We start from the raw sequence: 16,955 nt of genomic DNA on the forward strand, positions 1-16,955 counted from the left end.
GTAGGTGATATGATCCAATCCTATTTAAGCTTGCTCTACTCTTGCCTATTTACAAACTAAACATGGCTGTTACCATTGCCACATGTGAGGTTAAGGAAGTAACTACAGGCCATCAGTCGAACCCTCTGATATGCTTCATCTATGTTTGGTGGAGTCAGTTTGGTTAAGACCTCTAACAACTTCTCCACTCCTCCTGAAGAAGACACTGCCTCTCTGCCTTCATCTGAAATAAATTGAAGGATACGAATAGGAGTGACCCTGTCTGACTACAAGGATGAGAGTCTTTGGGCAAAGTAGCTGGTATCATGACTAGGTGGGAACAACAACTTTGGCGATCAAATTACTTTTGGTCAAAACAATTTATAATTGACAACCGCAGTAAGCAGATCACAAACATGTCACAATGTTTAATATTCTTCAATTTCAATTCTGATCGTTTAACTTGAAAATGTGAAATAAATGTCAATTGATACTGTTGGGATCTTTCTTTTATTCAACTTTAACAACAGTTCTCCTGAATTCATACATACCAGCAGCCATACTGTTGATCACTACTGATATATAATATTAAACCTCTGGACAGCTTTTGCTAGCCAGGCATACCCTACGACATCTGTTTTCAGTATTGGTAAAAACCAATATTAGTTTGTCATGCTACATGCTACATGTCATCTGTTTTCAAGATTAGAAAGAGGCAATATTGGTTAAAGGATTGGTTAAAGGCTGAAAATAACTATAACCATTTCTCAGTTATCAAACACACAAATTGAACACAAATAGACATGTTCGTATCCAAACAAATTTGTCAATGGCATAACATGCATCATTTGCACTAAAAACTAATAGGAGCTACATAAATCTTGCTCAAAAAGCATTTATAGAGTTGACTTCAAGTGTTTCTATTATCAATGGTTCCTCATGTTGAAATTGTGGAGAGTTTACTGTAGTTAGGACGATTCCAGATTCCAGACGATTCCAGAGGGAGGATAATAACCAGCAGAGATCCTTTCAATATTGAAGTCTGTTTTAAACTGTACTCTGAGACATAAAAGTAAAATCACTCCTTATCCTTCCAACTGTCACAGGACTCATTTTATAAGTTGTTTGCTTTCAGTGATGGAATACAGCCTCAGATAGGTGCACCGAACTTACCTACAGAAGGTAGAGCTGCACAGAAACATGGGAAATATGAAACTTTAAAGTAAGAGACTTGGATAGCAAGCACTGTATTAAGGTCCTTACAAAGAATTACTTACCCAAGTCACAGCAGATGTTACCAAGTGCTCGACAGGCTTGAAGTACAACTTCTGAATCTGAATGACTAAGTAGTCCATTGAGAACAGGAATGATTGACGAATTCACAAATGTTGAACGAAGGTGCTCTAAAATAATGAAAGGGTTTGTTTATAGTCAAAGGGGTATCCAGCTCAAGAATACAGTTAAATATGTGACTTGGTTTGATCACAGAAAACCATTGACCAGAACTTGCAAGTTATTGTGATTCACATTATGCTCAGAAACTTGCTTTTATGTTGATACTTGAAATTAACCAATTAACTTTCAATTTATTATTCAGTATCTGAATTAACTTAATTATGTGGTGGAACTGCGCTGAATAAGTGTCAGCATGTACTCAACTATTATTGAATAGCTTCGTGCAGATCATCATATCAAGTGAGTTAGCTGTAATACAATTTACATTAAACTTGTGTGTGGATAGCTTGTGTGAGTTAGCTGTAATACAATTTACATAAAACTTGTGTGTGGATACCTCGGGTATTACCAGGCCCATAAAGCAACAATTCAAAGGAATTGAGATGGCTAAGCACACAATGCAACAATCAAACTAAAATAAAAAAGAAACACATAGGAAAACTGATGAAACATGTTCTTGAAACTGGTGTTAGACTAGAGAAGATAATTATGTAATACCTTATACATCTCAAAAACAAAATTAAACAGTTTGACTTCATAGGATTATGCAGGGAAATAATAATCTAATCATTTAGAAAGAATTCACAAGGAATGAAATTGATTTTAACTGATCAAAAGTGATTAAATTAAAGTTTACCAGCTTTGGCCATCTCTGCTATAATCTTTGCAACTTTCATAGTGTGAGCATTTGTGCTTGCTTGCCTCAAGGCATTAACCATGATAGGGACTCCATCTTGAGAGTGCAGGCTATCTGCCGTCTTCTCCACTGCCAAAGTAGAAAAAATTCATATTAAATCATCAGCCATCTTGAAATTAAAGTTTATGTTTATTACTTAAACATCACCGAACCAATGACCTGATAGTCAGTATTAGTATGCCAAGATAGACCAATCTAACACACATGATTGAGAACCTAACATTCACTACCACTGAGCTGCTGGTGTTGATGGCAGTTGAAGTGAGAACCTAACATTAACTGCAAATGCCTGCTGGTGTTGATGGCAGTTGAAGTGAGAACCTAACATTAACTACCAATGACTGCTGGTGTTGATGGCAGTTGAAGTGAGAACCTAACAATCACTACCAATGAGCTGCTGGTGTTGATTGCAGTTGAAGTGAAAACCTAACAATCACTACCAATGAGCTGCTGGTGTTGATTGTAGTTGAAGTGAGAACCTAACATTAACTACCAATGAGCTGCTGGTGTTCATTGCAGTTGAAGTGAGAACCTAACATTAACTACCAATGAGCTGCTGGTGTTGATGGCAGTTGAAGTGAGGACCTAACATTAACTACCAATGAGCTGCTGGTGTTGATTGTAGTTGAAGTGAGAACCTAACATTAACTACCAATGAGCTGCTGGTGTTCATTGCAGTTGAAGTGAGAACCTAACATTAACTACAAATGACTGCTGGTGTTGATGGCAGTTGAAGTGAAAAACCTAACATTAACTACCAATGAGCTGCTGGTGTTGATTGTAGTTGAAGCGTTGAACCTAACATTAACTACCAATGAGCTGCTGGTGTTGATTGCAGTTGAAGTGAGAACCTAACATTAACTACCACTGAGCTGCTGGTGTTGACTGTAGTTGAAGTGAGAACCTAACAATCACTACCAATGAGCTGCTGGTGTTGATTGTAGTTGAAGTGAGAACCTAACATTAACTACCAATGACTGCTGGTGTTGACTGTAGTTGAAGTGAGAACCTAACAATCACTACCAATGAGCTGCTGGTGTTGATTGTAGTTGAAGTGAGAACCTAACAATCACTACCAATGAGCTGCTGGTGTTGATTGTAGTTGAAGTGAAAACCTAACATTCACTACCAATGAGCTGCTGGTGTTGATTGTAGTTGAAGTGAAAACATAACATTAACTACCAATGATTGCTGGTGTTGATTGTAGTTGAAATGAGAACCTAACAATCACTACCAATGAGCTGCTGGTGTTGACTGTAGTTGAAGTGAGAACCTAACAATCACTACCAATGAGCTGCTGGTGTTGAAGTGAGAACCTAACAATCACTACCAATGAGCTGCTGGTGTTGATTGTAGTTGAAGTGAAAACCTAACATTAACTACCAATGACTGCTGGTGTTGATTGTAGTTGAAGTGAGAACCTAACAATCACTACCAATGAGCTGCTGGTGTTGATTGTAGTTGAAGTGAGAACCTAACATTCACTACCAATGCGCTGCTGGTGTTGACTGTAGTTGAAGTGAGAACCTAACAATCACTACCAATGAGCTGCTGGTGTTGATTGTAGTTGAAGTGAGAACCTAACATTCACTACCACTGAGCTGCTGGTGTTGATGGCAGTTGAAGTGAGAACCTAACAATCACTACCAATGAGCTGCTGGTGTTGATTGTAGTTGAAGTGAGAACCTAACATTCACTACCAATGAGCTGCTGGTGTTGATGGCAGTTGAAGTGAGAACCTAACATTAACTACCAATGAGCTGCTGGTGTTGATTGTAGTTAAAGTGAAAACCTAACATTCACTACCAATGAGCTGCTGGTGTTGATTGCAGTTGAAGTGAAAACCTAACATTCACTACCAATGACTGCTGGTGTTGATTGCAGTTGAAGTGAAAACCTAACATTAACTACCAATGAGCTGCTGGTGTTGATGGCAGTTGAAGTGAGAACCTAACATTAACTACCAATGAGCTGCTGGTGTTGATGGCAGTTGAAGTGAGAACCTAACATTCACTACCAATGAGCTGCTGGTGTTGATGGCAGTTGAAGTGAAAACCTAACATTCACTACCAATGAGCTGCTGGTGTTGATTGTAGTTGAAGTGAAAACCTAACATTCACTACCAATGAGCTGCTGGTGTTGATTGCAGTTGAAGTGAAAACCTAACATTAACTACCAATGAGCTGCTTATGTTGATGGCAGTTGAAGTGAGAACCTAACATTAACTACCAATGAGCTGCTGGTGTTGATGGCAGTTGAAGTGAGAACCTAACATTAACTACCAATGAGCTGCTGGTGTTGATGGCAGTTGAAGTGAGAACCTAACATTCACTACCAATGAGCTGCTGGTGTTGATGGCAGTTGAAGTGAGAACCTAACATTAACTACCAATGAGCTGCTGGTGTTGATGGCAGTTGAAGTGAGAACCTAACATTCACTACCAATGAGCTGTTGGTGTTGATGGCAGTTGAAGTGAGAACCTAACATTAACTACCAATGAGCTGCTGGTGTTGATGGCAGTTGAAGTGAGAACCTAACACTAACTACCAATGAGCTGCTGGTGTTGATGGCAGTTGAAGTGAGAACCTAACATTAACTACCACTGAGCTGCTGGTGTTGATGGCAGTTGAAGTGAAAACCTAACATTAACTACCACTGAGCTGCTGTTGTTGATTGTAGTTGAAGTGAGAACCTAACATTAACTACCAATGAGCTGCTGGTGTTGATGGCAGTTGAAGTGAGAACCTAACATTCACTACCAATGACTGCTGGTGTTGATTGTAGTTGAAGTGAGAACCTAACATTAACTACCACTGAGCTGCTGGTGTTGATGGCAGTTGAAGTGAGAACCTAACATTCACTACCAATGACTGCTGGTGTTGATTGTAGTTGAAGTGAGAACCTAACATTAACTACCAATGAGCTGCTGGTGTTGATGGCAGTTGAAGTGAGAACCTAACATTAACTACCACTGAGCTGCTGGTGTTGATGGCAGTTGAAGTGAAAACCTAACATTAACTACCAATGAGCTGCTGTTGTTGATTGTAGTTGAAGTGAGAACCTAACATTAACTACCAATGAGCTGCTGGTGTTGATGGCAGTTGAAGTGAGAACCTAACATTCACTACCAATGACTGCTGGTGTTGATTGTAGTTGAAGTGAGAACCTAACATTAACTACCAATGAGCTGCTGGTGTTGATTGCAGTTTCACTGACAGATCTAGCAATCAAGAGATCAAATTAAAATAAACACTAGCTTTACTCTTCCTTCCCTGTAATAACCAAAAAGCCAAAATAGTAAAAGACAGTCCTTGAATTTGCAAAAATACAATTTTCTGAGAAATTCTAATTGTCCTTGATATCAAGAATTATTTAATATTGTAATAGTTGCTTTGAAAGAACCAATATTGGTTATTTCACATATCATAAAATCTTATCAAACTGATTTCTATTTTTATTTTACCAGATGAGAATGTAAGACAAACATAAACTTATCTGTAAGCTCAAAGAATGCACAAACATTGACTTCTTACCATTCCCCTCCAGTGTTTTTAGTATACAGTCAAGACATGCGTCAACATTTTCCCCTTTCTCCGAGACTTTCAGCTTTTGCACAGCACTACCCAGGTCCTCTGTGAAGTAATAAGATACAATGTTTTAAGAATTTTAACAAATCAAGTTTACCATCTACCAAACATTACTCACCCATTTAGTGTGTAATCAAGGTTTACCATCTACCAAACATTACTCACCCATTTAGTGTGTAATCAAGGTTTACCATCTACCAAACATTACTCACCCATTTAGTGTGTAATCAAGCTTTGCAATCTACCATACACTACCCACCCATTTAGTGTGCAATCAAGCTTTGCAATCTACAATACATTACTCACCCATTTAGTGTGCAATCAAGCTTTGCAATCTACCATACATTATTCACCCATTTATTGTGCAATCAAGCCCTGCAATCTACCATACATTACCCACCCATTTAGTGTGCAATCAAGCTTTGCAATCTACCATACATTACTCACCCATTTAGTGTGCAATCAAGCTTTGCAATCTACCATACATTACTCACCCATTTCAAATCTGTTGTTTGCAAAGGTTGCCTAATTCAGCTTCGTTGAAGTAAACTTTTATCTGCAATAACATGTAGAGAAATGAAATGTATTATACTTTTCATTCTTTTGATCAATTAGACAATTATTCAAATAAGTCTCCAGGAACATCTTCAAGTCTGACTCTTTACATGAAATAAACATACATATAACTCACAATATACATACATATAACTCACAATATACATACATATAACTCACAATATACATACATATAACTCACAATACCTTTAGACCCCTACCGCAGGACAGCATCCCCTGCAAGTGATGACAAAAGAAGGATCCACCCCCTGGTGCCTACTAGTCTAGCTAGGCCACTGCCTCTATATGCTAAAACCAATGTGCACACAAGATAACACCCTCAGTGGCCTAGCTAGGGTGCCTACTAGTCTAGCTAGGCCACTGCCTCTATATGCTAAAACCAATGTGCACACAAGATAACAATGGACCATCATCAGTGGCCTAGCTAGGGTGCCTACTAGTCTAGCTAGGCCACTGCCTCTATATGCTAAAACCAATGTGCACACAAGATAACACCCTCAGTGGCCTAGCTAGGGTGCCTACTAGTCTAGCTAGGCCACTGCCTCTATATGCTAAAACCAATGTGCACACAAGATAACAATGGACCATCATCAGTGGCATAGCTGGGTGCCAACTAGTCTAGCTAGGCCACTGCCTCTATATGCTAAAACCAATGTAGCACACAAGATAACACCCTCAGTGGCCTAGCTAGGGTGCCAACTATTCCAGGTATGCCACTGTATCTGTTAAAACCAATGTGGCACACAAGATGACACCCTCAGTGGCCTAGCTAGGGTGCCAACTATTCCAGGTATGCCACTGTATCTATATGATAAAACCAATGTGGCACACAAGATGACACCCTCAGCAGTGGCGGAGTTAGGGGTCTTGGTCAGGGGGGGCGAGAATGGTCTGTAGGGGCGCTTTCGACACTATCTAAGCGGAGCGCCACCACAGGTTGGCACGGAGCGTACATAATTTTTTTGAGTACTGTAAAGGTACTCCCTAGATCGCCGGAAATGACCCTTTCCGGGCCTTGATAATTTGATAAAAAATTTGATGCATTACCATAAAGACCGCCGTTAGAGCCTTTTGTCAGAAAATTACACCAACACAATGTAAAAAATGTCAATAGGTAGATGAGAGCGCAATAAAAAAGTCAATAATCGCGAATAAGTAAAAAGTGGTAAAAAGCTGAAATGGGGGCCAGCAGTCCATTTGCGTCCGTCAGTGGGGGCATCCGCCCACCCTGACTGTATGGACGCTCAGCCACTGCTTTCGACACTATCTAAGCGGAGCGCCACCACAGGTTGGCGCGGAGCGTACAGAAATTTTTTGAGTAAAGATACTCCCTAGATCGCAAGAAATTACCCTTTCCAGGCCTTGCTAATTTGCAGATAAACGAAGAATAAATAGGTGTCATCGCCAACAAAATGTGACAAATGTCAATAGGTAGATGAGAGCGCAATAAAAAAGTCAATAATCCTGAATAAGTAAAAAGTGGTAAAAAGCTGAAAAGGGCTCCAGCAGTCCATTTGAGTCCGTCAGGGGGGGCATCCGCCCCCCCTGACTGTATGGACGCTCCGCCACTGACCCTCAGTGGCCTAGCTGGGTGCCAACTATTCCAGGTATGTCACTGTATCTGTTAAAACCAATGTGGCACACAAGATAACACCCTCAGTGGCACAGCTAGGGTTTCAGGGACCTTTCAAGAGTGAGAACTAATCCTTTCTTCCTGACTTCAATTTAGCTGTGCTTGACACTTTCCACATTAAAATGTAAAAACCTTCTGTTGTGTCTGGCAATCTATTTGATTGGTAGTTGTAACATGTTGGCTCAAAGTGTCTAAACCAACCTTTGTGTGGCCCCGGACATTAGGAGCCCTGGTTCAATGAATCCTCTATTATATCACCTCTGTGGACCCTGAATGTTTCTGCAGTTCTCTTGGTTTCATGATTTTTGGTTTATACAAATGTACACTACAGACAAATATACATATATTTCTGTAATGAGGTTATGTTGTTACCCTATTGCCATCACCTTCAACGAGCAAAACAAAGTTATGGAGCTGAGTGAAAGTATAATACAGTGTTGAGGTTGAGATGTACACTAAATTGTACAGTACATCTCAGTTAAAACCTCAATGTACAGTATGGGCTGGTCATGTTCATTAAGTAGAAGTTGACACTCCCACCATTGAATCTAGATGCACATTACTGGCATACTAGTATGGCAAACTTATAGTAGCCTAACTGCGTAACTTGCTATACTTCTTGCAAACTTGTGTGTTCAGCAGATGCAGCTGTTTACAATATGTCTCATTTCCAAGTTTGTGAGGTGTATAATCATAACATAAATGACATGTTTACTGAATGAAAGATGTATCTTTTAATATCCAACCGTTATTTCTCCCAGTAATTAACATGTTAATTTTAGACATGACTCAGAATTACTTCCAAATATGTCTTGTAAATATACTCTCCAGAAGTCTATATGGAAACATTTGTCACGAACGCCACAAAAGACATCAAGGGATTTGGTGACTAGAAGAAAACACCCAGACCATAAACTGTGTGATGTGCAATGCTGCTATTAATACTATTGCACTGAATAATTCAATTCAGGTACAAATTCAACACTATCCCTGAGCTGCATTTACATTATACAGTACATATAATCCATGAGCGAGGGGTGTGATCCAGCTATCACATGATCAAAATCACTGGGTCTAATCAGCTTTTACATTATACAGTACATATAATCCATGAGCGAGGGGTGTGATCCAGCAATCACATGATCAAAATCACTGGGTCTAATCAGCTTTTACATTATACAGTACATATAATCCATGAGCGAGGGGTGTGATCCAGCTATCACATGATCAAATTCACTGGGTCTAATCAGCTTTTACATTATACAGTACATATAATCCATGAGCGAGGGGTGTGATCCAGCTATCACATGATCAAAATCACTGGGTCTAATCAGCTTTTACATTATACAGTAAATATAATCCATGAGCGAGGGGTGTGATCCAGCTATCACATGATCAAAATCACTGGGTCTAATCAGCTTTTACATTATACAGTACATATAATCCATGAGCGAGGGGTGTGATCCAGCTATCACATGATCAAAATCACTGGGTCTAATCAGCTTTTACATTATACAGTACATATAATCCATGACCGAGGGGTGTGATCCAGCTATCACATGATCAAAATCACTGGATCTAATCAGCTTTTACATTATACAGTACATATAATCCATGAGCGAGGGGTGTGATCCAGCTATCACATGATCAAAATCACTGGGTCTAATCAGCTTTTACACGATACAGTACATATAATCCATGAGCGAGGGGTGTGATCCAGCTATCACATGATCAAAATCACTGGGTCTAATCAGCTTTTACACGATACAGTACATATAATCCATGAGCGAGGGGTGTGATCCAGCTATCACATGATCAAAATCACTGGATCTAATCAGCTTTTACATTATACAGTACATATAATCCATGAGCGAGGGGTGTGATCCAGCTATCACATGATCAAAATCACTGGGTCTAATCAGCTTTTACATTATACAGTAAATATAATCCATGAGCGAGGGGTGTGATCCAGCTATCACATGATCAAAATCACTGGGTCTAATCAGCTTTTACATTATACAGTAAATATAATCCATGAGCGAGAGGTGTGATCCAGCTATCACATGATCAAAATCACTGGGTCTAATCAGCTTTTACATTATACAGTACATATAATCCATGAGCGAGAGGTGTGATCCAGCTATCACATGATCAAAATCACTGGGTCTAATCAGCTTTTACATTATACAGTACATATAATCCATGAGCGAGAGGTGTGATCCAGATATCACATGATCAAAATCACTGGATCTAATCAGCTTTTACATTATACAGTAAATATAATCCATGAGCGAGAGGTGTGATCCAGCTATCACATGATCAAAATCACTGGGTCTAATCAGCTTTTACATTATACAGTACATATAATCCATGAGCGAGGGGTGTGATCCAGCTATCACATGATCAAAATCACTGGGTCTAATCAGCTTTTACATTATACAGTAAATATAATCCATGAGCGAGGGGTGTGATCCAGCTATCACATGATCAAAATCACTGGGTCTAATCAGCTTTTACATTATACAGTACATATAATCCATGAGCGAGGGGTGTGATCCAGCTATCACATGATCAAAATCACTGGGTCTAATCAGCTTTTACATTATACAGTACATATAATCCATGACCGAGGGGTGTGATCCAGCTATCACATGATCAAAATCACTGGGTCTAATCAGCTTTTACATTATACAGTACATATAATCCATGAGCGAGGGGTGTGATCCAGCCATCACATGATCAAAATCACTGGGTCTAATCAGCTTTTACATTATACAGTAAATATAATCCATGAGCGAGGGGTGTGATCCAGCTATCACATGATCAAAATCACTGGGTCTAATCAGCTTTTACATTATACAGTACATATAATCCATGAGCGAGGGGTGTGATCCAGCCATCACATGATCAAAATCACTGGGTCTAATCAGCTTTTACATTATACAGTACATATAATCCATGAGCGAGAGGTGTGATCCAGATATCACATGATCAAAATCACTGGATCTAATCAGCTTTTACATTATACAGTAAATATAATCCATGAGCGAGAGGTGTGATCCAGCTATCACATGATCAAAATCACTGGGTCTAATCAGCTTTTACACGATACAGTACATATAATCCATGAGCGAGGGGTGTGATCCAGCTATCACATGATCAAAATCACTGGGTCTAATCAGCTTTTACATTATACAGTAAATATAATCCATGAGCGAGGGGTGTGATCCAGCTATCACATGATCAAAATCACTGGGTCTAATCAGCTTTTACATTATACAGTACATATAATCCATGAGCGAGGGGTGTGATCCAGCTATCACATGATCAAAATCACTGGGTCTAATCAGCTTTTACATTATACAGTACATATAATCCATGACCGAGGGGTGTGATCCAGCTATCACATGATCAAAATCACTGGGTCTAATCAGCTTTTACATTATACAGTACATATAATCCATGAGCGAGGGGTGTGATCCAGCCATCACATGATCAAAATCACTGGGTCTAATCAGCTTTTACATTATACAGTAAATATAATCCATGAGCGAGGGGTGTGATCCAGCCATCACATGATCAAAATCACTGGGTCTAATCAGCTTTTACATTATACAGTAAATATAATCCATGAGCGAGGGGTGTGATCCAGCTATCACATGATCAAAATCACTGGGTCTAATCAGCTTTTACATTATACAGTACATATAATCCATGAGCGAGGGGTGTGATCCAGCTATCACATGATCAAAATCACTGGGTCTAATCAGCTTTTACACTACCAATTGGCTCAAGCACCAGCTTCAATCCTGCCTTCATCCTCAGTGTAAACAGGGCCTTTAAAATAATAACTGAACAGATTATGAAAAGTACAAAGTACAACATATACAGTGTGACTGTTGTGTGTCTATATCTGTGGACATATGATCATAATAATAATCAGGCAGTTATTTTTACGATACTCAAGAACCACGAATGTTGGAGAAGCCCGCATGGGGCTTATGGATTACAACTTTCATGTTGGGTTGCTTCCAATTCAACAGTTTAACTCAAATTTGGAATCTTTTCAATTTAGAAGTCATTTCAGATGGGAAAACTGTAGATTGCTCATGGATAAAAACCCACCTTACTAACCCGGTCAGGTTCGAAACCCAAACCCCCCTCCCCCCCCCCATGCTAAGCTTCATTGCTACAAGTGCCACTGCCTTTATCCACTCAGCCAAAGAACCAGTATACTAAGTTACTCTGAAATATTTGGATAACTTTCCCTAATCCATCAATCACAGAGAATAAGGTCAATTTTGACAGCATTTGAGATAACCTTCTGACCCCTTGATGCTCAAAGCTGATGACTGGCAAGGGCCATTATGTCATCCAACATGACCCCTTGATGCTCAAAGCTGATGACTGGCAAGGGCCATTATGTCATCCAACACAAGATTATAAAACTACCTAAACTAAATTTAATCTTCTAACTGACTGTATACATTGTTTAAGATTGTTTCACAAACTGCACTTAAAGTTGACCATCTATGTTTACTAAGAAAATTACAGCAACTGCATGAGACCTGACTGTAAGGACAATATATCATTTAGGTACATCCAAGCTTTACTTTAGGAATTATTGTGTTTTCAGACTTTGACTTATTTCGACCTTAAGAGATCTTTGATCTGTTCAACATACATCAGAACTCTTACATTCACTGTGGTGGATCTACATCCTGAGTAAAGGGTTCATTACAGCTTAACTTTTGGAGAACTTTATCAAGTTCACAAGATTGTGACATTTATTGACCTCAAATGACCTGTGACCTTCTCTATAATGAAAGCAGCCAAGCTTCTTACTAAGGGCCATACCAAGTTGCAATACACCACCGCTAGAATTATTGAATAAGCTTGTTTATAAGGTTTTCAGACTTTGCCTCCTGTTGACCAAATGGCCTTTGACCTCTACCAAATCTGCTCAAAGGTTAGTAACCTACAGAACCACCCATGCATGACATTCACCAATGCTACAAATGTTAAGTAGATTGTTTACAGGGTTGTCATATTTGGCCACTGGTGACCTCAAATGACCTTTGACCTTGTTCAATAACAAACTCAGCCAAGACTCACAAAACGTAATCTACTTACCATGTTTGAAGATCATGTACTATTTGCTTGATGAGTTATCACATTTGCGAAACTGGGTATCACATACACACATTCACATGTATGCCATCATCATCTTATATATTCTTTTTGCCTTTCAGCAAGGGATCAAAAGGGAAATAAAAAATAGACTGTTTCGATGTCTTTCATTTTCACAAATAAATACCTTAATATAATATACACAAGGCATTTCAAATTAAAAAATTCTTCTTCAGAGCTTTCATCAACTTCAATGACACTCTTATTATGAATATTCATAGATATACAATCCACACTTGCGAGATTTTATAATGTAATTTGATGCTAAGCAGTCACGTATATCCAATTTCTACTAAAGAGTTTTCAAGAATCGTGCAATGAGTGACCTGAAGTTATAAATGACAAACACAGTCCCTTGGTGAAATCCAACTCATTATGATGTTCAATCAAGTGAAAACTTTAGAGGCTGATAGAGATCTTGCAAGTGAGTGCCACAGTAAAACTGCTGTGGATACTACATTTGGCAGCTCTGCTTTACTGTCCAACATGTGTGTAAGTGAGAGTAATGTTTAGCTGTAATGACAGTCACCATAGCAACCATTGTACCAGTATGTAATCCGTGGTGCTAATGGCCAAACACATCCAATCTATAAATTCAAAGGGACAACTTAAACCAACCTTGTCTTTAAAATGATTGTCTATTCGGGCAAAACTGAATCCAAAATAATCCTTCATAAAATTTTAGAGGGGTGAAATACACAACCTGTGTGGCTAAAATTTAATACATTTCATTTAGAAATGAAAAAGAAATAGCCCTCCAAGTCATCCTTATAAACAAACAAAAATATATATATGTAAATATTTTGAAATTTAAAAAGCTAATTCCTGATTATTGGGTCCATAGCTAGTACATAAATTGATATTTCATCTAAATCTAAGAGAATTACCAGGAATTTATTTTAGAAAACTACTCAGACTGACTAAGAATGACCCAGATGTCTGAACAGAAGGTCTTATAATATCATGCATGCATGCACCATTGGGACAGTACGACCCTATCATGAGATGTACCATATCACAAACACATGACAACATTACTGTTAACATGAACATATCCTGAACCCATCATACCTATATCATTGACTTAATGTCTGCATATTGGGTAATGTATGACCAAATCATTGATCTTGGGCTCTAATTGGCACACCATGAATAATACAGTATACATGAGCTCAGAATGAGGGTATTGTTGACTACAGAATGGCTATATACCATGAATAATATATTAGTCCTTTAAGACCACATCATAATCACAAAACAATCATTGTGATAGCATATATGTGTTATAAAGTTATTAGAAAGATTACCAACCATCAAATGAAGATTTGTACATATTACAAAATGAAACACTTGGTGAAGCATTATTTCAATTAAATATTCTGGTTATGAATAGTACAATACCTCTTACTGTTGTCCAAGAGCAACATGTGATTGTTTTTTAAGTAGATCAATGATTTAGCAGTGGAGTACAATTGCTATCAACTAGCTTGTTATCTTTTCAGTCACCTGGACGACTGTTTTAGCTGTTAGGCAACCGCTAAACCGTCCCGCCCCCCCCTCTCTCTCTCTCTGGGACAAAGTAGCATTGATATATGCATCAAAATCATGTAAGTAGACAAACTGCAAATGGATAGAATATACCAATTGTCTCTATTATTCAGCATAAGACCAATATTAAGCAACATGTATTGGCAATACAGTCTGGTTTAAGAAACAATGTTCCAGTAAAATTTCATTTATCTTCAAATACTCCATCAAATTCATACATTCACTAGAATTAACCTCTAGGAGCAGCCTGCTACTAAACCTACATTCATGAGAAGAAAATTATGCCATCGAATGTTACAATGAAAAACTTTCATATTGCTGCAGTCTTGTGCACTATGCCAATGCTGTCACACACTACAGTACATAGTAGCAGCAGATACAGTTAGTATTTATGTTGCTAAATACATGTTAACACAATCAAAAGAGTCATTTTTACACAGCAAAAAAGCACATCTTACAGTAACAGTCATAGGATCATAAACACTAGAATCTTCAGCACACCATCAACACTGAATCCATCTTTAAGGATATTGACTTCATTAGTGGAGTTATTCGGTGAGAATTTCCTTCTCCCAACCACATCAATAGAATCAATCACCTGTTCTGTTCTCACATGAACTCAAATGACATCCTACCTTAGTAGTTGTCCTCTGATGGTTTCACCCTGCCAGCTGAGATCTGCTAATGCAGAACCCTATACTAATCGAGAGGTATAAGACACACACAGAGCAGAGACCTGCTACTGCTGCTGCTGCTGCTCTTGATGATGAAGATGATGAAGATGATGATGATGAGTAATGAGCAATGCCAGACAGGAAGAGACGGTTATATGATAATCGTTGTACCTGGGAGATTACGAGGGCAGTATTACAAAAAAGAGCAAATCTTCTAATGCATAGAGAGTGTTATTCATTTGTTAATTAGTCAACTTTAACAGTCTCCCAATTAATCTAGGTATAACAACAAATACAATGCATGATATGAATATGATGTACACAAATATCTATGCATAGTATGATAAACACAAGTACCTTTGCAGATGTAAGGATTTCTTTAAGATCTGCACGCTACTATTATTTATAATTTTCTTGCTAACTTAATGGAATGTCATATTTGGAGTGTTGCTCAATGTTCTCTCCATTTAGCATTTCTTAACAATATACCTTTTTTGGAAAAATATTATTTTCCTCTCTTGATCAATGATTTAGATATTAAACAATAAAAAGCCAAAAAATTATTTCTTTAGCTCATTTGCCATATTGTCATCACTCACTCTGCTGTTAAGAGCTGCATTCACAAAATAGCAACAAATTAGAAAAGTCTGCAATACAGCCACAAAGATACTATTTTTACATTTATGAGGACAATTTTATCATGCTTGCTATCAACCTTAATCATTGGGATATATACCCTGTTAACATAGTGATTGGATACATTAATGGACGTTCTACATTCAAAAGTCTACTTAAGACCCATCTTTACACTTGTTCTTTTGTAAATTAATCTGTTTTCTTTGTAAAGCGCCTTGAGCAGTGACTTTTGTCTACTGATTTGGTGCAATATGTCTCATTTATTATTATTATTATTATATCCCCTTAACAAAGTGGATCAGATACATTATAATTTGGAGATCTCATTTGAGCCAACAAAGATGGCATTCATTGAAAAGTTGGAAGCTGCTTGCACTCATGTCCCACAACCTCCAAACGTGTACAAAAATACACTGTATTAAGAGTTGATCCTTTATTAATTAAGTGCTAACAATATTGAGTGCTCAAACAATGATTTATGAAGAACCACTGACATTGTTTTGAGAACACAATAGGTTCATACTAGATAAAATGCATATTTTGTACCAGTGGCGTAGGAAGGTAGTTTTGAGTGGGGGGCTGAAGACTGATGGCCGGCCTGGGGGAGGGGTCTAAGGGGAGGGGGTCCCCCTCCCCTTTGGAATTTTTTTGCATTTCCAGGTGGCTTCAGATGTAATTTGGTGCAATATAGCACACTTCAACACCCACTCCATTTTGTAAACTTAATTTTGTATTTTCACCTGGCCTTAGATGCAATTTGGGGCTCCAAATGAGATTTTTTTTCTCATTTGGAAATGAAAAAGGGGTTTTCTGACTTGCGAAGTGGGGGGCGGAATGATACTTCCGCCCCTCCACGTTTTTCACTGGGGGGCTGGCGCCCCCCCAGTTCCTACGCCCTTGTTTTGTACCAGCACACTCATAATTGAAACACAGATTTACTGAACTTCGCTTTGAAATAGATCTCATCTATTTTCACTTCA

The 16,955-nt window shown here is 38.4% G+C and overlaps 1 protein-coding gene across 3 annotated transcripts in view; it reads right to left on the reverse strand.

Annotated features, from left to right (window-relative positions):
- LOC139968566 (rap1 GTPase-GDP dissociation stimulator 1-like) overlaps positions 1 to 16,955 on the reverse strand; it is a 37,781-nt gene that overhangs the window by 17,118 nt on the left and 3,708 nt on the right. The window contains exons 2-7 of one of the 3 annotated variants that reach the window (XM_071972656.1): positions 15,301 to 15,422; positions 6,213 to 6,274; positions 5,665 to 5,763; positions 2,072 to 2,200; positions 1,257 to 1,382; positions 74 to 223 (exon numbers count right to left, since the gene is read on the reverse strand). In XM_071972656.1, the coding sequence (XP_071828757.1) occupies positions 74 to 223; positions 1,257 to 1,382; positions 2,072 to 2,200; positions 5,665 to 5,763; positions 6,213 to 6,216 (508 nt within the window). In that variant the 5' untranslated portion in view covers positions 6,217 to 6,274; positions 15,301 to 15,422. The remainder of the gene's footprint in view (positions 1 to 73; positions 224 to 1,256; positions 1,383 to 2,071; positions 2,201 to 5,664; positions 5,764 to 6,212; positions 6,275 to 15,300; positions 15,423 to 16,955) is intronic. The other 2 variants (XM_071972657.1, XM_071972655.1) reach the window with 2 other exon arrangements.

Source organism: Apostichopus japonicus, chromosome 6, assembly GCF_037975245.1.
Source record: "Apostichopus japonicus isolate 1M-3 chromosome 6, ASM3797524v1, whole genome shotgun sequence".
NCBI classification, from domain to species: Eukaryota; Metazoa; Echinodermata; class Holothuroidea; order Aspidochirotida; family Stichopodidae; genus Apostichopus; species Apostichopus japonicus.